General features: G+C 46.5%; 1 protein-coding gene across 4 annotated transcripts; it reads right to left on the minus strand.

Moving 5' to 3' along the window:
- Positions 1 to 90: 90 nt before the first annotated feature.
- Positions 91 to 19,286, minus strand: CIPC (CLOCK interacting pacemaker). Of its 4 annotated transcripts, XM_081830168.1 has the most exons (5): positions 19,162 to 19,269; positions 17,537 to 17,612; positions 13,033 to 13,220; positions 7,144 to 7,313; positions 91 to 3,646 (listed from the first exon to the last, which is right to left on the minus strand). In XM_081830168.1, the coding sequence occupies exons 3-5, from the start codon at positions 13,166 to 13,168 to the stop codon at positions 2,777 to 2,779; spliced, it is 1,176 nt and encodes a 391-aa protein (XP_081686294.1). In that variant the 5' UTR covers positions 13,169 to 13,220; positions 17,537 to 17,612; positions 19,162 to 19,269; the 3' UTR covers positions 91 to 2,776. The 4 variants fall into 4 exon arrangements, with proteins under 4 accessions (XP_081686294.1, XP_081686293.1, XP_081686295.1 ...); XM_081830167.1 differs by lacking the exon at positions 17,537 to 17,612 and having other exon boundaries at positions 19,162 to 19,286; XM_081830169.1 differs by lacking the exons at positions 17,537 to 17,612; positions 19,162 to 19,269 and adding an exon at positions 19,017 to 19,098.
- Positions 19,287 to 22,932: the final 3,646 nt, after the last annotated feature.

Raw genomic sequence — 22,932 nt, forward strand, 5'->3', positions numbered from 1 at the left:
CCCTTCAAACCCATGCTATTCAAGGGTCGACTGTACTTACTCTAGATTTCACTTAGTATTTTCAAGCACTTATAAAGCAGAAAGGCCAAGTAGTTTTCAAGTAAGGGACTTTTATTTTTATCTGACATTTCACAGTCAATTTCTACAAAACTTCATATTTCCTCAAAAGAATTCACATTTGGTAAATAAATCTCTACCCTAAAGAATTCATAGCAGGAAAAACACTTCAATATATGCACAAGAGTTACTTTTCTGTTGCAGGAATCATAGTAAAGTCAGACAATACTATAATCAATAAAGAGCCATGAGTGTAATAAATTACAAATGTTTAATTAAACTCCGTTCCTATAACCAGTTCCATCAGCAGCTTTTTCTAGACGTGTGTCACCCCTGCCAACAAAATCTGCCAGAAGTTTTCTTTAAGTGTTGGTCTGAACTAAGAACTGCTTCTCACTTTCAGAAAACGGAAGCTCTGCCGCAGTACTTCATACCAGATCAAATCATGCCCGCTAAGACCATCACTACTTACAGCCTTGTGCAACCACCAGAGATCCTTCTGGTCTACTCCGAGGTTCCTCCATGTGCTGATCTGGCGTCTGGCCCCAAATGTCTGGGAGCCTCAGTGGACCTCTTCTTCCAAGAACTAGCTTCCCTAGTTGGCTTCATCTGCTTACAGCTCCACGAGGGAAAGAACACCCATGCTAACAGCCTAGAGAGACTTCCAGCACGAAGTCACACAATCAGAGGAGCCGGGAGGTGCTGCTTCCCCTGCCACTCAGCTGTGCAGATCAATGGTGGCTTTCATCATCTTTTACCATAACAGGAAGGGAAATGCAAATCTTAACTAGGAAGAGTCCAAGAGGCTGATAGCTCCACAGAGGGTTTTTCCGATGGAATAAATTTGGTTCTCAGCAAGTATGTTCAGATTTTTGACACTCAGTAAGACTCATGACTGGCGCCCAGGCTGTTCTGAGTGCACCTGTCTCGGTAGCTTTGCTGCCAAATACTTTCTGCCAAAAAGGAAGCTTCCTAGCATGGTGCGCAGAGCAGAACTGTCGTAGTACCACACGGATTCAGGGGAGGCAAAGGGAGCGGGCCAAGAGGAGAATATGCAAAGGAGCTGAGAGTCTGCTTAAAGACACATTTGTTGGGATTTTGAAACTCCTTCAGAAAGCAAATTGCAGGTAATAATTCTGCACTGATCAGGAGAGTGCAGAGATTTTACCAAGCTCTTTCTAAATTAGTCGTATCTAAATCATATATGTTTAGTAACAAAGTGAGGGCAATCTGAAACCTTGAAATTTAAAAACTATGTGAAAGTTCTAACTACCAGGTAAATGTGAGCATTAGCTTCTGGCCCTGGTGAAACTTCCACAACATTTTTCTTTGCAGAAAAGATGAAGCTGGTCATACAGGATTTCTTATTAAGGTAATTTGCATGGAGATTTTCAAGAGGATGAAATTTTTAAATGAGATAAAAAGTCTGAAATGATACTACTTAGAAATCCCATTTACCTTTCCCATGAAGCTCAAAGAATCGGTATCACCTGGAAATTGTATCACACCCTCCATTTCTAGATGAGCTTCAAACAACCAACCCTACACCTCTGGCTTTGCTGCCGACATCCAACGCATGAAGGAAACACAAAAGACTCTGCCCCGCAAGTGCTCCACGTCACTGTGACATGCGACAAATGAAAACTTTGGATAGGCAAAGAATATTGGTACGAAGAATGGTTTCCAACGTTTTGGGCACTTCAACATCATGACCTCAGGATGGTTTCAATTCAAAGTGGATCAAGCTTAGTGATCACTCCTTTCCTCTTTTACAAAAACAAAAAGGGATAAAAAGGTGGCAGCAGAGAGTTAACTTACGTACATTCTCAGAAGCCACAAAGCTGTCTTTTGAGATGTTCACACATAAAACAGGTTGCATTGTTTCAAAAGAAGGCGGGGGGGGGGGGGGAAGCATACACTTCCAGAATCCTCCAACTCCCAACCAAGAGATGCTGGCCATGTCTACTTTCTTCAGTCTAAGTCAAAAAAGCAATTCAGCAATTATAATTCCAGATGGTACTGAATCCATTCCATACTTTACAAATCTGAAGTATTTTGCCTACCAGTTTAAGTGAGGAGAAATCTGGCTTGTGATTAGAGTGGAAGAATTCAATGGTGCGACCCTCCCGCCTCGACTTTCCAGTTTAGGAAGACAGAGCGTCACATGCTCAAGTGCTTGCACCCTCGGCCCAACCTGTGCCCAAGGCATTTTAGCGTTTGCCCAGATGGCACGATGACTTATGGAACGCAAGCACGCCTCCTCTTTCTCTCTGTGACTAAGACATTCAAGGGAAGCTCCACAAAGGGATCCTTCTGTCACCTACTCCCTGGCTTGACAGGTGTCACTCTGTGTGCTCCTCCCCATCACTGTACCCTTGATCACAGTGAGTGTGTGGGACGGTGGGAGGTGATAGCTGCAAGAGCCCACACAACCATCTCTCCGGCTTGGCCCCGTGACCCATCTAAGTGCCTGTGGGCTGAGGAAAGGGGCCCCAAGGGCGCTCCGAACGTGAGGTCCTCAGAGGGACGGGGACGTATGTAAACTGTGCACAGACCACAGGTTAAGACAGCGGCCGGGTATGGGCATGTGGCTTCCTAAGTGAACTGCCCAACAGTTTAATTGTAGAAGGAAAAGCTCTTACATAAGCTTTGGGAGACAGGAGTAGAAACAGCCAAAGTGTTAAAAAGAACCGCTCAAGTGACAGCGAAGCTTCCTGGGTTACAGGTCTGGGTGGTCGGAGAATGCTTCCAGGGCACTGCCGCTATGCCTAGACCCCGAGGTTAAAGAGGCCTGCAGCCTGGCCCAGGCCTGGGGAGCCCTGCTCCTGGTGGCCTCGATGAACAGCCGGGTCTGCTCCTTCAGCTGGTCTAGCTCCACCTGAGTCGCCTGGTTCTGACGAATCAACTCCTTGGTTTTCAGCGTGATCTCCAGCAGACCCGACCTGTGCAGGACGAGCAGCGTGTTGTGAAAGCGCCGGCGCTTGCTCTGCCGCCGCTCTTCGAAGAGCTCGGGGCTGCGGCAGAGGCGCCCGGCGGCCCCCAGGGGCGAGAGCGGGGAGCTGCTCTCGCCGCCGGGCGGCGTGCTGTCCGACGCGCAGACGGGGCTGGCGGGGGAAGCGAAGGTCAGGCTGGGGGCTTTAGCCACGTGGCTGCTGGACACGGGCTGAAGAGTCTGCGGGCTCCCGCCCGCCGCCAGGGAGGGCACGCCCTGCGGAGCGGAGTCCTCTGCCCGCTGGGCGCCGGGCGGTGCGGGCGCCGGCGGGCTGGGGGGCGCGGCGCCGGCCTTGGCGGGCTCCCTGGAAGACCCGCTCGGCCCCAGTCTCTCGGCACAGACTTTCTTCTGCATCCCGCTGTCTCCTCTTGCTTCTGAGCTGACGGAGAGGCCCCTTTTGCCTGGGTGGGGGGCGATTTTGGTGTAAGAATTTAGGATGGGCAGGTAGTTCCTGGAGTCCGACTTCTTCTCGCCGGCGGGACACGGGCTGGCGGGAGGCGGCGCGGGTGGATGAAGGAACAGCAGCTGCGGCTGCGCCGAGATCACTTCGAAGGAGGGCTGGACGGTCCACGACTGGAGCTGGGATGAGCTGCTGCCCTGCGAACAGAGGAGAAGAGCAGCACGCTGCCGTGACCTGCCGGGAGGGGAGGCCCCGCGGAGCTTGCCTCACCCCCGCGCTGGCCCTCCTCAAGAACGGGCCGGAAAAGCGGCCGGAAAATCCATCTGCGCTGGACATCAGTGGTTTGGGTGGTTTGTGTGTGTGTGCGCTTTTTACCTTTCTTAAGGGAACACTGAAGGAACGCCATCATTTTTATCCAAGTGCTAGCCCTGAGAGAGAGAGATCGTAGACAGGGGAAGTAATGACAGGCTTCAGGTCACAACCGAGGCAATGAAAATACTGACAGTGCGATGTCCTGACGTAAAAGGTGCTCATCTCAAGACTATAAATGTGTCTTCACACCAAAGTCTGTCTTCATTTAGTTACATCTGGGACCTCTTGCACCTGAAAACGACTTTTGATTTGAGAGGTACATATTGTCGGCACCCCTGTTCTTAAGTCGGGGCCGCCGGGTCACCAGAAAGCCATTCAAGAGAACAGTGCCTCGGCGGCGCTAAGTGCGCGGGGGGCACTGCGTGCGGCGGTTTATGTGGGTGCTCTGATCTCACCTCGCTAACACCCAGGCCGAGTTACTGTTTCTGCTCATATAGAAGAAATAGAGGCTCAGAAAGTGGAAATAACTTGCTTTAAGCCTCTGAGCCACTAAGTGATGGAGCTAGGATTCCATCCTCGGTCTGACTCTAAAATCCATCCTAACCATTCACTACTCAGCTTTTGTTATGTTACCCCTCGATTGTACATTTTTATTTTTAAAGTACTGATTCAGTCTAATGATGGAAGTCTAATACAGAAGGGCATGTCTTGGGGTGCCTGGGTGGCTCAGTCATTAAGCACCTGCGTCCGGCTCAGGTCATGATCCCAGGGCCCTGGGATCGAGCCCCACAATGGGCTCCTGCTCGGCTGGAAGCCTGCTTCTCCCTCTCCCTCTCCCCCTGCTTGTGTTCCCTCTCTCGCTATATCTCTGTCAAATAAATAAATAAAATCTTTAAAAAAAAAAAAGAAGGGCATGGCTACTTGTCCCCAATATTTAAAAGCCAGTCCATGGGGCGCCCGGGTGGCTCAGTTGTTAGGCGTCTGCCTTCGGCTCAGGTCGTGGTCCCAGGGTCCTGGGATCAAGCCCCGCATCGGGCTCCCTGCTTGGCGGGTGGCCTGCTTCTCCCTCTCCTGCTCCCCCTGCTTGTGTTCCCTCTCTCGCTCTCTGTCAAATAAATAATAAAATCTTAAAAAAAAAAAAAAAAGCCAGTCCAGTTCTGACTCGGTCCCAAAGATACGGGTATAGATGAGGCTAGGAAGAGAGAACCCGATGGAGGTTCTTACCCGTGGTGGGGCCATTTGATTTATCTGAAGAAAGCTACGGACTCTCTTCCCATATCTGCACAACATGTTGCACACGTTTCAGCTTCTTGGATGCCTGGCTAGGAACTTTAGGCCAAGTTCAACTACAGTTCATCTGTACAAAGGCCAGGATGACCCAGAGAGTCCATTCTGGAGCCCGGTTGGTGTTTGAACATACCCTGGGGTGTGCGTAAGCAAGCAGTACCGGGCCTAGCAACCACACTTCCTTGTCAGAGGTCCAAAATTAGAGGTCTTTTGAAGTAGAGATCAGCCTAGTCCACTCAGTCAGGAGCAAAACTTCACGCTATCCCCCTAGTCACTTATGCCATAAGGACAAGACCTACGAGGCAAACAGATCCACAAACTATCTAACTCATTACTCTCCCAAGATGATTTCAGTGGATCGTTCTTCCTAATGCGGCTGTATGCTCACCGCCTTCATAGATACTTAGCTTATTTGTTCTAATTATTAGATTTGACAATGTATTATTCACATTGAAATCATCTGAGGGAACACGGGACAAGATTTTCGGCTTGGATAGGATCTCAGAATCATTTCACAAAGCCTTCATGTTAAAGATGAGCAAACTGAAGTCCACAGTGGCTAAGTAATGATGTGCAAGATCACATGGTCTGGTGGCAGGGAGGGAATCAGACCCTCACAAGAAAAATACCTAAAAGCAAGCAGCAATAATCAAGACATTGCACAATATGCAGAGATTTTTTTTTTAAGTGTACAAATTATTTTAATTTTGGCATGTGCTGGATTCAAGCATGTCTGAAAACACAAAATAAAACTCCTAGACTGCTTCTCTAGGTCAGCCTGCCCCGCCCTGAGCCTCCAAGCTCCTGATCCAGCCCAGCAGCCTTCCTTCCTGGAGGTCTTTGTCCTGAAGAATGCCGCTCTACTGGAAAAGCCTACTCACTCCTCCAGCCCTCAGGAGCTGCCAGTCTTGCCTACCACAAAGAAGGCACATAAACACAGACAGACACACGAGAAAGAGCCAGAAGGAAGCAGGAGAGGAAGGCGGGGAGAGGAAGAGCCTGGAGGAAAAAAAAACAAAAACAAAAAAAACCAGAAGCAAGCGGCACTGGGGGGGCCTGGACAATAATCTCATGTGGGATCCATCTCATGTCTTTATTTCCTCTCTTTGTCTCACTAAGGACAACTGTGTATGCTTCCAGCTGAGATGTGATCTGCCAAGGAAAAAAAATCTTCAAATTCTTAATTCTTTCCCCCAAGTCACTAGGTTGCCTTGGTGAAAATCAGTTTGTGTTCCTCTGTAAGAACGAAGTGAACAGTTCAGGTCCTAGGGTTTCCTGTCAGGCTCTCGCCAGGTTCTTCCACCTAAGGTGGGAAGGTCAACAACACAAAGCCAGATCTCCAACTTCACCAGCTGCAAGCAGCCTCATCAGCGGACCCACACGGGAACTGATAATGCTTTCGAGCAAAGAAGGGTAAGGTTAAATGTTCTTTAGCCAAGTTAATGTGATTGAATTCTCTGTTTCAAGCACTGGGCTGAGCTTACACTTTCATTTCTAAATCTTCTTTTCTTTCATATCCAGACAATAGTCATGTCATATGAATAGTTATGTAATAAAAGCCCAAAACGGGGTACTTTTCAATTCCACAACAATGCTGTGTGGACCCTCCCGGGACCGCCATACCCAAACCAAAGAGCTGCTCTCTCGCTAATGAAATGGTTTTGAGAGAACATGGAAATTGCCTCTACTGCTCAAACAAATAAATACATCCTACATCTCTCAGTTCAAGGGCAACTCAAATTAAAAAGAGATTCTTCTGTTTCTACCCTCAATTCTGCCATATGTTAGAATGCACTGAGGAAGTTACAACATTTCTACTCTGTTCCTTTATACATGACTAAAGAATTCTGGGGTCCCTTTGGACAAACCAAGAATACAGAAATAAAGTAGTCCTACTGTCCGGAAAATGGGAACACGGGTCATGATTACTGCAGTCCTTCTGAAAACACTGTCCCCAGGACAGAAGCACACATCAGTGTGGTTCCAATGGGCTGCTTCTAAAATCTCTTCCTTGATGGAGAGGGAGAGGCACTGTACACAGGGAGCTCAGAAACTTTAATGTGCAGACACATCAGGAGACAGCAGGCCTCCTCACCTGTTTGACCAGCACATTCTTCATGACAACCATCGGTGACAGTGCAGGGAAGGCACTGCTCGCAGTCTTGGAGGTCTGCCTTGGCCTATCTTCTCGGCTCCAGCCTAAGGCGCTCAGCATGTCCTCGGACTCCATCTGCTCCGCCGAGCTCAGACACTCTGAGCTCCCATCTGCTGGGCAGAAGAATGGTCAGTTCGCATAGGATCTAGGCTAGGGGCTCCTAAGCAGACCTTCTAAGGAGTTAACAGACTTCTCGAAATGGAATGCAACATTTGTGATATACATTTTTGTGAATTTTTCTGAATGAGTCTTTAGCTTTCATTGTATTCTCAATGGAATCCACACATGACCCCTCCTAGCCCCGAAAGATTACAAATCACTGCCCTAGGACAGCAGACTTCCTTTCTAACTCTATTACAGACAAAAGCTTGCATCAATTAGGGTTTATGTGAAAGTAATCATCACCAGCCTACAGGAGAAACAGGATGAAGGTTTCAAAGTTAGATCATTACTTTCAAGAATCTGCTGCTGAGACGGGAGGGGAGTGTGTGTGTGACCGGGGCAGGATTAAGACCTTTAGAGGCTTATTATTATATCTCAAGATATAATAATAAAAACAAAACCAACCTTATGTAAACCTCAAAACTTACATCCATGCTGAAATTTAAATAGCTCCATCCTAAATTTTCTAATTGCACAATTCTGTGTAAGTTCATCAAAGCTGAAATTTAAAATGTGTCTGTTACCCGCCTCCACCCAACACCTCCAACAAAGGAGGCGGTCGTATCCTAAATGCACGCTGAGTGTGCCTCCTGGGGATCCTGCACAATGGGAGATAGAAAGATACTCTCTGAGGTAAAGAAAATGAGGTTGCCCGATGTGAAATCCATGCAAAAAGGATTTAATTAGCTACCTCCTAGAGTAAACCAAGAGACTGCTCTAACCCTGCTAGCGAGGAGTCTGGGAATACACTAAATGCTCATCAAGAATCTCAGAGTAATTTGGCTGAGGCAGGACGGAAATGTGACTATAATTTAAATGAGTGTAACTGTCAACACTTGCATTTAATCAGAATCTCTAGTGATGTTTTTTAGAATTTACAGATGCTGGGGGCCTCCCCTCAATCTACTGAATGACTTATCTGGTGCCCAGGCAAGTGGATTTTCACAAAGCACAAGGATTCCGAATGTGCACCTCTAATGAAGAACCAGGGCCAGAGACAAAGGACCTCAGAAACAATATGCATGCCTAGTGCATGGATCTTGGTTTCTAAACGCCATTCTGCACAAAAAGAAAAACGGATCCTTGGAGAAACAGCTGAGTTCAATTCAAGTCCTTGGCAGTGAAAAGTACATGATGAGCCTGGACATCTTACTGTCCCAGAAAACAAGAAAGTGCTCAAACACAAATGGGGTCAAGTCGAAAAAACACAGAACTATCTAGAAGGAGTTCCCACTGGCCAAATTTGGGACAATTATATAGGAAATGAATTACAAAAGAATTCCATGAATCCAGTGGTACCCTGCTGTACAGAAGAGTGTCAGCTAATAAAGTGTACAAGGAGTGATAAATCAGATCACCATTTTTAAGCCAAGGATGTAGTAATTGATTCAGGCAAGGATCATCAATGGTTGCTAAAACCACTGGTCAAGAGTTTTTCGGAAACAGGATAGTTACGCAGTGTCGAAGTATCATCCCATAAACTATGTACTAATTACAAAGAGAAAAGGATACTTTTATAATAAATAAATCTCGTATATGTTTACACACTACCTTAACCACGTGATCAGCCAGGGAGGGCATCACCAAGAACAGACAAACTTTGGAGTCTCATTATGTGCTGCTATGGGAAAGGTGTAACATCAAGAGTGTAGTACTCTGGTAAAGAAAAAAATGCTTATCCTGATTCTAATAATGGGGAAACTACCAGAAAAATCCAGAGAGTGAGACATTCTACAAAACAACAGGCCTAATTCATTCAAAAATGTCACTGTCATTAAAGAAAACAAAGGGAAGAAGGGGAGGAAGGAAAAGGCAAGGAAAGATGAAGATGCTGTTCTAGACTAATTCAGACTAAAAAGGACAACTAAATGAAATGAACACAATCCTCAACTGGATCCTGGATCCAAAACAAACACGCTGACAAAAAGATAAACAGTTATAAAGGACATTATTGAGACAATGGGGAAAATCTGAATATGGACTGTGGCTAATTAATTAACTACATCAATGTGAAAATTCTTGGTTATGACACTAATGTTGTAACTATACAGAAGAATGTTATTTTTTTAGGAAATTCGTACTGAACTATATATGTTTATATATAGATATGTATGTGTGTGAACAGAAAGAGGTGTGTATGTGTATAAAGCAATAGGGCAAAATGGTATCACTCAGTGGATCTGAACGAAAGACATCTGTGATGTTTGTTCTGTTTTGTGTAGATTTGAAATTTTTCAAAACATAAAGCTGGGAAAATAATTCAAATGGGAAAAACTACCTTGGTTTTACAAATCCCATCACGCTCCAAGGTAACTGGAATGGTAACTCGGGGAACTGATGAACTCACTCCCTGGCACGTGGCCCAGGAGAAGCCGGAGGCATTCACTGGGGCCGCTTTCTGAGGCCTAACGATGATTTTTAATCCCACCTTATGTCTGAACAACACAATGCTCCTTAAAGTGCTTTGACATAGAGAATAAGGCAACTATCAGAAAAACTCTCCAGACTTTGGGACATACTACAAAACACGTGGCCTGACAAGGCTGAGGTTGTTGGAAGGCATACGGAAATGTCAATATCCTAGCAATAATCGGTGGTAGGATTACGGATATTTAGTTCTTCTTTGCATGTTCCTAAATTTCGAAACTTCTACAATGAGCACGTATTACCTTCATGATATGAAAAAGAGATGAAAAACAAACATGATACTAAAAGAAAAAAAAGAGACATTAGGCCTACAATGTTTCCCAAACCGGTCTGATCACAGAAATCACCAGAGACACGTGTAAAAAGCAGTAAAACCCACCTTTCAGGCCCTCCCCGAGACCTTCACTATCGTAATCTCCAGGAGAAGAGTCTGGGGATCAGTGTTTTTTTTTTTTCTTTTTAATTCTCCCTCAGAGAATGACCCCTGCCCACACCTTGATCTCAGACTTCCAGCCTCCAGAACTGTGAGATGATAAATGTGCTGTTTCAGCCATCCGGTTTGTGATACTCTTATGGCAGTTTGGCAAACTCATACACCATCCTAACCAATAAAAGTCTGCCTGGAATATGGAATAAACTTAGCTCAATCCACGGCAATATTCTTATCATTCAGATAACAGGAACTGCACAGGTATCCACGTGCCCCCGCCAAACTTCAACCATAATCTTAGCCCAGCCCCTGATGAATTTGGGCCAAAGGTCAGCATATGTGGAATGCCAAAGTAAGGGAATCTTGTGACTGTCTTATAGAACACCAAAAAGTGTGGACAGCTGCACCAAATGTAGGTATATTTTGTTTTATATTTTTTAAAGATTTCATTTATTTGTTTGAAAGAGAGCGTGCGCTCAAGGGAGGGAAGCACGAGCAGGGGGGAGGGGCAGAGGGGAGAGGGAGAAGCAGACTCCCCGCTGAGCAGGGAGCCGGGTGCAGGACTCGATCCCAGCACCCTGAGATCATGACCCAAGCTGAAGGCAGACACGTAACCAACTGAGCCACCCAAGCATCCATGTAGGTTTATTTTAGTCCCCGCACAGAATATTTTCACTCCAGTGTAGCAACTGTGAGCATCTCAGCCAAAGTGTATTCCTCATCACTGACTACCCCTGATCAATTATTGAATGAATAAATGAATAGATGAGGTGGATTTGGCTGACTCAAGAATTTCATCAGACCTTGCCAGTAAGTACTGGGCTATAGTGTCGAAAGATAGGGCCTCTGGAATCACACATCCCTGGATTCAAATCCCAGCTCTACCACTGACCAGTTACCTGATCTTGGAAATTATGTAATTTTTCTTTTTTAAAAACATTTTTTTAATTTTTAAAAGATGTTATTTTTTTATTTATTGTAGAGAGATTGTGTGTGTGTGTGTGTGTGTGCGCGCACATGCAGGGGAAGAAGCAGAGGGAGAGGGAGAAGCAGACTCTGTGCTAAGCAGAGCCTGAGGCGGGGCTTAAAGCAGGGCTCAATCCCAGGACTCTCAGATCATGACTTGAGCCAAAATCAAGAGTTGGACGTTTAACGACTAAGCCACCCAGACACCCTGGAAATCATGTAATTTTTCTTTGCCTCAATTTCCTCATCTATAAAATGGGGAACATAATAGTTACTTTCTTACAGAATAGTTGTTATGATTTATTTTATGTGAACTACTTAGCATGATCCATGCCACGATGTGTTGCGGCTGGTTCCTCCCAGCTCATTCAGACTAACAGTATACATCTTTTCTAATTCCCCAAATCTTCCCATCCCCACATTTGGTAACATCGTATGAGTAGCTTGAAATTAATTGGTCCTGGTGACAGTGTATGTATCATGGAAACTGGCAGACATTATACATCAGGCGCTGGCTTGCCAACCAGCCACTGGTTACAGAGAACTTATATGGTAAATTCTATGTAAATGTTAACATCATTATTATTACTCAATAGGTACTCCAACTCCCTTGTGAGTTTGAAAAGACATTCCGGTAATTAAATGAGTAACACTGATGCGATTCCTTTAGCAATTGATGACCTCAGGGGAATCAGGACATACCTGGGTGGTAGTGATTGGTATTTTTAAAAAGAATCTCAGGTGAGCCTTATGATGAGTCAAGCCTGGGAAACAATGCTGAGAGAAGAAAAACCCAAAGGGCTAATAGGCTCGCCCTCCTTCCCTGGACTGTCCTTTTTCTAATCGTTCGATCAGTTGTTACTCTATTCCTCCCTGAGCAACAATCTATTTTTAATTTGGCTTCTCATGCAGTATGCCTACAGGGAGAAAACACACCAATCTAGGGATGAGAGAGTTCTAATTTTCCTAACAGCTGCATTTCGTACTGTAAATTAATAAATCAACAAGATGGACTGATTAGTCTTTGTGAAGCTGGATAACATAAATCTTCCTCTAGGAGAGGGGCTCTACTCCCTGAATGCTGACCCAGCCAGAATCCCCTGGCATCATCTTTCTGCGTCCTCTCGGCCAAAGATGTTGACACTAGAGCCATATTTAAGCCCTTACCCTCAAACCTGGAAATACAAGTGCCCGGCACAAAATTAAAAGATTCGCTGTGTAGGCAGCTCGCCCTTTCAGATAAGGTTTAAAACAAACTAGTGAGGAAACCTGAAAACCATTCTACTTGCTTGTCTCTAATAGGGTCTCCAGTTTGGAAGTGTACTGGGGGGTCTCCATCCAAATACAGAATGCACAGATCCTGGCAGGGATGGGTTGTGGGGGGAAATGTTTTTAGACATGGCAAAATTACTTTCCTAGCGAAAACAGTTATCTTAAATTATATACTACTTTTGTTTTTCATTTGCTACACGGTGACACCACGCAGTAGTACTTTTTTTCCGGCAATGTAGCTATTCCTATGAAAAAGGAGCTAAGACAACAGAATTGTGAGTATTAAAATTTTTTTTTTCCAGTCACCACTTGCAATAGTTGGACATGTTAAGATTTAAAGTTGAGAGAGTCTGAGTTGAAAAAAGATGGCAGATCATCCCTTCAGAACTAACCCCCAATGACTCTGATGGGTAGCCCAGCATATGGCACCAGAATTACCATTTTAAGAGATCAGATAGTTATTTATCCTGTACATGAAAGCTTCCCACGTTTATCACACAAATGAGTTTTAGGGAGGACATTTTTCAGGCAAATCATTCATTGCAATGTGGAAGGAATAAGGTATTTTTAACCTGAAAATCCAGAGTCCTTATCTGACTCAGCAGCTGCCATGCCGAGCTGACGAGCCGCCTTCTTCATCTCTGTGCCTTTGCCCAGTTTGGCCGAGAGTCTTCTGGGGCTGTCTCTGGACGGGTTTTTCCTCTCCATGTTTTACTGGGCTGGAAGCGGATTCATGGGTCCTCCTTTCATCTGGATGGCCCTGGGAAAAACAACAATTACGTAAGAAGACAGTGCCTCGAGAGCTGACACAGGTGATCCAGCTGGTGAGAAAAGTGAGGGCAGAGAACACTGGCCTAACCCACTTCCTCCGTATCTTCTCAGAGGCCTCCACTTACACGGGCTTCAAGTTTGCTACACAGGAGAATGGTTTCCACCCAAAAGGAGGTTCACTGTCCTCTCCTGCCCTCAAATTCCATTACAAATTCAGGGCACACAAACCACGCTCAGTGGAAGCTTTGTAAACTGCTAACAAAGGCACACTTGATTAGGCTTTTTGGAAGGGGTAACTCCCCCCCACCCCCGGCTCCCCAAGGAAGGGAGGAGAGGTGATGCCCATCTTGGACAAGGCTTGCCTTCCCAGCATGCACTGGCAGGCTCCGGACTTGGTGCCACCTCCCACAGTAGAGCTGCTCAAATTAACCTTTCACTTTGGATGAGGTACTGAACAGAGTAAACACAACTCCTCATATGTGCAGGCTACATTTTGGCTTAAAAAGAACTTTTCTGCACAAATAAGACCATGTATAATTGTGCTTTGATTCTGTACAAATCCACACACAACATTACTGCTGTAAATGTCCTCCTCAGTTGCTCTTCCATTTTACAGAGGAGGATGTTGAGGCTCAGGTTAAGTGACAGTCATTTGGAAATAGTTATCCAGTGCCCACTATGAAGCAGGCATTGTGCTAGGACCAATACAAAGTGCACAGAATAGACATGGTCGCTACCTTGCTGGAGCTTATGGTCTAGAGAGCCAGACACTAATCAAGTAATCATACAATTACTTAATCACTATTTTTTAAAAAGATTTTATTTATTTTGAGAGAGAGAGAGAGAGAAAGTGGGGGGGGAGGGGCAGAGGGAGAGGGAGAAGCAGGCTCTCTGCGGAGCAGCTGAGCAGGGAGCCCGATGTGGGGCTCGATCCCAGGACCCCAGGATCATGACCTGAGCTGAAGGCAGACATTTAACCGACTGAGCCACCCCAGGTGCCTCACTTAATCACTATTTTTTATAACAGCTATGAAGGGGAGGGGCTAACAGTCTGGGGTGGGAGGTACTGGGCAAGGGAAGGCTTTCCTGAGGGAGTGACATGTACCTGGGATCCAGAGGAGTTAGCCAGGGGAAGGGGGATGAGTGGGACGTGGCCCTATGAAGGCCCTAAAGGAGCAAAGAATCTGACACATTCAAAGAGTTGAGAGGCCAGGGAGGCCAGAGCACGGTGCAGGGGTGTAAAAGGCCATGCACTTGCGCCTAGAGGAACTGGTGGGTGCCAGATGGGCAGTTCCTTATAACCCATCACCAATAAGCATTTTCAAAGCATTTTGGAGGCTGGACTGAGATTAAAATGGAGAGAGGCAAGAGAGGCATTGAGATCATTTGGATACTACCACGGTAGCCCAGGTGAATTAAAGTGGTGGCAGTGGGGATGGAGAGAAGGGAGCACACTGGAGATATATTTAGAAGGAAGACTTGATGGGGTTTGGTGATTCCATGTTGGGAGGTAGATGGTGGGACCATTTCCTAGGCTAGGCAGCCCAAGAGGGCACAGAGGGACTGGGTGGCGTGGCTAGGCCGGTCCAGTCTTGGCTATGTAGAGAGAAGTGACTGTGGGTCACCCAAGTGGAGATGCTGGAGAGACGGTCACATGTACAAGTCAGGAGCCCAGAGAAGCTAAAGAAGCCTAGACTTGCCCCAGTGACACACAACGAGTCCACAGCAGATCCAGAGCTTGGCTAACAGTGCAAAGAATGAGACAAATGAACCCTTCAAAGAGCTGGCAGAGGCTGAGAACATTCCAGATATTTTAACAAGGCCATCTCAGTCCCTGTGGAATGGCAGTGATAAGGATGGCATGATAAGAACACAAAGGCTACTGCAGGGATAAAGAAAACAGGGAAAATGGCAATGACGATGACAACTGGGTAGGCGCTATGGTCTGAATGTTTGTGTCCCCCCCCCACCCCAGAATTCAAATGTTGAAATCCTAACCCCCAGAGAGGATGGTATTAGGAGGTGGGGCCTTTGGGAGGTACTTAAATCATGAGAGTGGAGCCCTAGTGAATGGGATGAATGCATTATAAAGGAGACTCCAGAGAGACCCCTTGCCCCTTCCACCAGAGGAGGACAGTGAACACTCTGTGACCCAGAAGATGACTGTGCTGGCCCCCTGACCTTGGACTTCCAGCTTCTAGAACTGTGAGAAATACATTTTTGTTCTTTATAAGCTACCCAGTCTGTGCTGTTTTGTTACAGCAGCATGAATACACAAAGATACTAGGTATAAGCAATGCCTGGTGAGGTTTTAATTCACAGTCCACTTGCGACTCCATCCATTTGTCCTTCTGAGTGGAGAGGAACACGAGCTCCCTGCCAAAGGGCACTGTATCTGGAATACCCTGAAATGCCACGTCTGAACACTTCTCTAGCAGTGGATATAGTGAAGAACATCAACTACTCCAGAAGCAGAGGAGCGATTCAAGATACAATTAAGACAAGGATGTTTACAAGCATCCTTTAGCAACCCTCTTGCTCATACTTTTGCATTCAGTAGAAGTGGACTTAAAGGGAACTTATCCAAATGAGACTGAATTTTAAACACAACTCCGAGTAAAAATTATTTTGTATCCTATCTAACTCATTCAAGGGGACTGGCTTCCCCCATTCAATCCATGTCAAACCAAGCACTCTTGGTCACAAGTTAAGTCCTATGTGCATAAAAGATAAACAATGGCACTGTCCCATTTTGCACAGCATGATGGAAAAGCAACATCTCTATTGGGTGGCTATGAAATTGGACAGCATGAAAAATCCAGTTTAAAAAGGAGCCCAAAATGTAGAACTGTATGTCTCATTAAATCAGGATCCTTTTGTATGGAACCCAACAAATGTGCATAGTTTCATTTTCCTGAAGTAATACCATCGAAAGGGAACAGGAAGCTTCTTCAAAATGGAAGGAGATGTAGCTTGTGGATGGGCAATCAGATTTAAGCAAGTCTGACCCTGCTGTTGATTTAGATCAGGAAGGTAGCTCATGTTAGTTGCAACTAATTGAGCGCTTGGCAAAGTTTTCACATTACCTTACTAGATATGAATTATTTCACAGGTATTTTAGATAAAGCATCCCAATTTAGTCTACAGTCCTTTTGATAAGAACAAAAAAGGTCTTGCTACTGTTACTAAAGTGTGCTCAACGGAACTACAGAAGATACACAGGCGTTTTCTGGCTCATTGAGAAGGTGCATAATTGTGGAATCAACACACAAACGTTGACTAATAGGTTAAAAGGAGAACAGACGCAAAAATGTTAAATCCTAGAGAACTGGTGGCAGTTGGAAATAAAGAACGCATAATCCACTTTAGAATAGCAAACGGACTACTTTGGATGTGAAAGTGGCTAAAAATATGAAAGCCTCTGTCCGAAGTGAAGTTCTTTTTCAGCAACAGAAAGCCTTAGTGTCTTAGGAAGGTGGGATGGACAACGAAAGGCTACATCATCGCAGCTTGACCTCTCTTCTCTGAGAGGAGAGGCAGCGCCTTTCTGGGAGTGGCCCTGGGGACATCAATTAGCCAGTGAACAAGAGACCCACTCCTGCACAACACCATATGAGGCCCGGGACAGCAGAAAAGCACGCAGTGATGGCATTTACCACCACTGCTCTCAAAGCCAGGGCCGGGCAAACGGCAGTCTGAAAACCTCAAGATTGTTAGTCCTCCTCAATATTATTTTACAATCAAGGTAGATGCTCATAAGCTGACTAGCGGTTGAAATTGGGTTACTAAGCTCTTACCCAGCACGCCATCTCCTGCTTCCTGGCACAGACTGGAAACCACTAACGCTGCTTTACAAACATCTGAGCTCCTCACATGTCTGACTCTCTGCTAAAAGGGCTCCAACTTAAGTTCCCCCAGACTGTCAGAATCGACCTAATTGGGCCTCTTCTAGGTGCACACGTGACACATTATCCAGAACGTTCCCAGAGGGAATAGTACACATAAAACTCATAATGGAAAGTGAATCAATAAATATAGAAGTTTATATAAATAGGAATAACATAAAATTTTAACAAGTGCTCCATAGCACTTGGCTCTTCTATTTTTACACTCCTTACATTACAGTCTGGTTATCTGTCTCCTCAACCTCAAGAATTGGGGTGTTTTTTGTTTTTTTTTCATCTTTGCAACCTCAACCCCCCACAACTAATGTGTGAGGTGCTCAACAGAATAATACATTCCAACAAATCTTCTGTCCTGCTGAGTCCCGCTGACAGCCTCGCAGCTTAGCTGTCACCGAAATACCTGAACAGCTTGAAGGTCAAGACTGCATTTCCAAACACCATGGTCATCTCAAGATCTAACTTCCAGGTCTGGTCTCCTGCAGGAAACAGGTATCTCATTTACCCCTTATTTTAAGGTGAAACCTCAGGGATAAATCCACCAACCGAATTAAAGGTTGTCTAATCCACAAGCTTTATGGAGATTTAGGCTTATGATAAAAGGGAGACCCAAGGTTTACAAGGAAAGGATCTGAAATGCCCCTCAGATCTTTCCTTTTATAGACACTTGGCAACTTTCCCAAGAGCTCAAGTTCCCTTTAAAATGTATCACGTGGATAACATGCGTGCCTGGACAGAGGTGTGAGGTAAAAGCCCAAGCAGAGGCTTAAATACAAAAAAGCACAAGGCCATAGAAATTAAGACCTTACCACCCAGAAAGTAATGAGTAGTCCCAGTCAGAATTAGAAATGCATCACTAGCTTTTCCTTCAAGTTATTTTGTCTTGGTATCCATGTGGGAGATACCATTCTGGGGAAATGTCTGTGTGCTTTAACAGAGGGAGGACACCTCCCCGCAACCTAAATCTCAAATATTCGTTTTCCCCTTCGCATCCATTTCCATTCTCCAACTTGGCTTCAAATTTATGTCAAAGATCCTGAACCCCAAATCCATATAATGTCCTCTGTTTGGAACCAGATATGGCTCCCTTCATTCTACTTTTCCAAAGAGATAAAATTAGTGAAATTCTCCAAATCCCCAGCTTCCAGAAGGGTTCACAGTAACAGTGCCCACCTCCCCATTCGCACCAGCCCACGCCGCATCTGTGCCAGGCAGCAGGGCACCCTCCAGGCATCCACCAGCCTGCCAGCTCAGCAGGGCAGAACTGGGCAGACCCTAGGACCGTGCTGTGACTGGCACACCCCCAGACTCCCAGGGCAAACGCCCAGGCCATGTGTGTTGCCAGGACTTGGGCAATAACAGGGAGCCTGGCTGCGGCCTGTGCCCTGGGCCTGGCTCAGAAGTCCCCGAAACCCACCCACGAACCACTAACTCCTTACTTGGCACTGCGCACCTTCTCCCCCACCTCCCCACGCCCTGGCGCCATACCTGGCAAGCTGGCCACCCAGGAGAAATAACCAGCCAAATGGGTGACAGCAGGTCTCTGCAAAAGACAGCACACCTGCGTCCCGCGCCCAGGACAGGGCACTATGTCCACCCCCTACCTGGAGGCCCAGGACCCTCACCGGGTTACCAGCCCTGCTCCCATTCACCTGCCCATTCCCTGCCCCTCTGCTCAGAGCCCTGCAGGCCTGCGGGCTCTCCGCCGCTGCCTGGACGCCCAGCAGGGCTAGTCTGGGGCCCACCCGCCCTGACTGCGTACTCCACTCGCTGCCCATGCAAGTCCCCTCCCCACACACAGCCCCCAGTCTCCCGCGATCCCCTCTCCCACGCAGCCGCGCCCCTCCAGCAAAAGAAACCAACTAAAAGGGGAACAGACGCACCACCTCCTGTTCCCACCATTTGGCCCTCTGTCCCCCGAAAGTCCGGTCCTCTCTCTTGCCTACGTCGCTTCCCTTCTCTCCCCTACTCCTGCCTCCTTTCCCCGCGCGAACCCTCTGCCCCCGGGCCCAGCCCTCCCTCTCTCACCTAGGGCCGAGGTCGCCTCTCCACGACCGGCCCCGCGGGTCAGGCGGCGCATGCGCGAGCCCGGCCCCGCGGCTCCATGACAACCCCGTCGGCGCCCGGTCTCAAGCTATTCCTCCCGCCCCCTGCTCCCGCCTCCCGCCCATTTCTCCTCCCTCCGCCTCCGCGGCGGCGTTCTCCGGACACGTGACTCGGCTCGGACGACCCGGCACCATGGAGACTGTCGAGGTTCTCCTAGAAGGCCCCCCGCCACCGGAAGGCGAGGCGGGCACGCCTCTCAGGGAGGCGCGGACGTCCCTGAGAGGCCTGCGCTCTCTCCGCGGAAGGCGGGCGTCTCTATGGTTGGTTCCCCGGATTCGCCGCCATTTTGTACAGGGGACCTTGAGCGAAGAGCCGCGGGGGCACGGCTTCGAGGCGGGGTTTTGAGGAGCAACGGGTGGGCGGGCTTCTAGCAAACCGGGCAGGAGGCGTGATTCTCCTGCGGGAGCGGATGGAGGTTGGCCGGGATTGGCTCTCTCGGTCTGTGCGCAGGCACACCCTTAGGGTTGGGGACCGGGACGGGCCTACGGCCGGGCACGTGAAGCCGAGGCGGTGGCGTCCGGCGTGGGAGGGCAGGCGGGCATCCTCGCCGCGGTCTGGGCCTGGCGGAGGCGTGCCCCAGCGCCCCGCGCGCAGCTCACGTTTTTGCCACGCGTGTCGCGGCGGTTGGCTGGCGTTCCCGGCTACCTCTCCAGGCAGCCCTCCACGAGGCAGGGACGCAATCAGTATTTCTTTTGGACGGTTTCACCTTCTTTGATGTGTGACTCCCTTTGTCCCGTGCGACTGTCCGAGCTGCTGGGTTTTATATTGGTACTGTCTCTCCTGCCGGCTTTTGGTGAAGTGTCACAGTGAGCACACCTGTAATAGCTAAAGAAAAAGGGGTTGGGGATCAGTTCTCTTGCATCCGACCAGTGAGGGTTACTAATTAGGTTAGAAAAAAAGTCCTTCTCAAGTGAATTTAAAGAGACCGACACGTGGAGGCAAGTTCTAGAGCTGCCCTGGCCAGTCCAGTAGCCACTAATCACTAGGGGGTACTGAACTAATTAAAATACAAAATTTCAGGGCGCCTGGGTGGCTCAGTTGGTTGGGCGACTGCCTTCGGCTCAGGACATGATCCTGGAGTCCCGGGATCGAGTCCCGCATCGGGCTCCCTGCTCGGCAGGGAGTCTGCTTCTCCCTCTGACCCTCCCCCCTCTCATTCTCTCTGTCAAATAAATAAGTAAAATCTTTAAAAAAAAAAAAAATACAAAATTTCAGTTTCTCATTGGCACTAGCCGCATTTAAACCCTCAGTGACCACATATAACCAATGGCTACCTTACTGGACAGCGCAGATTATAGCACATTGCCAATATACAGAGTTGTATTCATTCAACCGCGCTGATCTAGATCACGAGACGGGGAAATCGCCCTGTGTTGGTAATCCAAGCCTTTGTAAGCGCTGCTAGGTCATGGTTAATCACGTTAGTCCTCTAGACACAGATAATGCTAATGCATTATTGCATATGAATGTATTTATTAGCATAAGCCCCACCAACAAATAATAATTGAATGCCTACAGCATGTAAAGTTTTTGTTGAGGGGATGGAGGGAGTGAAAACAATAGTTAACAATTATGAAGTAATTAAGAGCCAGGCAGCTTTACATTAATTCTCTTACCATGCTTCTGCAAATTTATGAGGTTGGTGCTAGTATCATTTGTAGTTGATAGATGAGAGCACTGAGGTTTATGCTCATGAGACGCAAAACTACTAAGTCCAAGATCTTAACCATTAACCATACTGCTGCTTTTTGGGGCAGAATGAAACAGTCTTTGTCTTCAGATATCTTAGAATCTGATATGGGAAGGACATGCTCTAATAAACTATATGAGAATGTGGCAAATGCCAGAGGATTCTGAACATAATCTAATTAATAAAATCAAGGAAGAAAAAAATAGCCTTCAGTTGTTTTTTGTTTGTTGTTGGAGAAGGAAGAGAGCAAAAGGTACAACTTGAAGAAGGACAGATAAAAGTTGGATTTACAAGGATGGAAGTAAATGAAGGCATAATGCACACCAGAGAAAAGACAATAAATGAAATAAGCCAAAGCATGAGGATTATTTTAGTCCTCCACAGGTGCAAGTAAACCAGACTTACCTGATTTTACCTATCTTATGAGCACCCATGCTGTATCAATAACTTTAACTTCAAAGGCAAGTTTGCTAATGGAACCAAATGAATCAGACCAATTTAGTGATAGGTGTGATTTTTATTGAGTATGATTCTATATCGTTAGTGATATAACCAATTCATGAAAGTGGGTAATTTTTTAAAAATGGGTAATATTTTTATAGCCAGACCAATGTAAAAAATTTTCTTCCTGGCTTTGTTAATTTGCCAGGGTTTGTAAATCAGCATCTTGGTGGATAGTTTCCTGCTGGCATAACTTCTTTAATCTTTACTGTCACACTCACATTTAGGCTCAGGTTCCTATGATGGAGAGTGGGTTTGGAAGCACGTCTTCTTGCTGTAGAGTCCTTTCCAGTTGGAGTCCTCAGTACCCGTTGTGTGGCCCAAGACTCTTTGCCACCACCACTGCCAGCAGGGGGAGACCTGCTCCCTTAAATGCTACACTCAAGGCTTTGCGAATTGGCTTCTTTTCCTTTCTCCTGGTCACGGAGTGCCACAGTCTGGAACCAGAAGCTGCACTTCCACCCAGCCTATTTCATTAAGTTGTTAACTCCCCCGTCCATGTGAGGATTTGCATTTTCAGTCCTGCATAAGGATGCCATGAAGAGTCAATCTTGTGCTGAGTTTCATTTGAAGAAATTTTCAAGTATACAATATGGTATACAATTTAAAAACTTGTAAATAGTTGTTTAATACTTATTTTAATATTTAAAGTTGAATTTAAAGTTAAAGTTCGTCTAGGAACACCTGGGTGCCTCAGTCAGTTAAGGGTCTACCTTTGGCTCAGGTCATGATCCCAGAGTTTGGGATCAAGTCCCACATAGGGCTCCTTGCTCAGCGGGGAGCCTGCTTCTCCCTCTCCCTCTGCCTGCCACTACCCCTGCTTGTGCTCGCTCGCACTTTTTCTCTCTGACAAATAAATAAAATCTTAAAAATAAATAAATTAATTAAAGTTCATTTAGAACTATTTTAAAGTAGTTTAAAATAGCGTAATGACAGTGAAAGTATTCAAAAGATCAAGTTTCAAATCCCTGCTCCTATCAATACCATTTTATAAAAGAAGGGCATTTTAACATCTTCCCCCACATATACACAGGAAGGATGATAGGCCATCATCTCATGATTTAAAAATTAAATAATTTCTCCTTTATGAAAAATTCATTGCATGATTCTTATTTTTCCAGTTTTGCTGAGGACCAGTGAAAATATCACCCTAAGGACTGGCATCAGTTCTTGGACCAGCATTTGAGAACCATCTATTTTATTTTTCCAAACCTTAGGCTGTCCAACTGTAAAATAGTTGTCCTCTAGTCTGAATCTAGCCTTATTAGCACTGACCACTTCACAGTGCCTTAAGAGGCTTTGCTGGGAAGGTAGGTGTGTGTGCACTCCGCAGTCCCAGAGCCGGGAGTCCGTGAGAGGAGAGGACGGAGGCCCCAGCCTGTGCGTGGGCAGAGGGATCTACAGATCCCAGGCTGGCAGGGGCAGAAGTGGGTGAAAGCGGGATGCATGCTCCTTTTTTTTCTTAGCAGTCCGGTGACTGGGCCCCCCATCAGCCAGCTTGG

Source organism: Leptonychotes weddellii, chromosome 9 (genome assembly GCF_054177405.1).
Source record: "Leptonychotes weddellii isolate Sample4059 chromosome 9, ASM5417740v2, whole genome shotgun sequence".
Lineage (NCBI taxonomy): Eukaryota > Metazoa > Chordata > Mammalia > Carnivora > Phocidae > Leptonychotes > Leptonychotes weddellii.

Excerpts from the sequence above, each read along its gene's own strand:
- CIPC (XM_081830167.1), bottom strand. The coding sequence starts at position 13,168 with ATGGAGAGGAAAAACCCGTCCAGAGACAGCCCCAGAAGACTCTCGGCC. Across the intron at positions 7,314-13,032 it reads TAAGGACTCTGGATTTTCAG|ATGGGAGCTCAGAGTGTCTG; the intron begins GTTAAAAATACC and ends TCTGCCCAGCAG. Across the intron at positions 3,647-7,143 it reads AGAATGTGCTGGTCAAACAG|GGCAGCAGCTCATCCCAGCT; the intron begins GTGAGGAGGCCT and ends CTCTGTTCGCAG.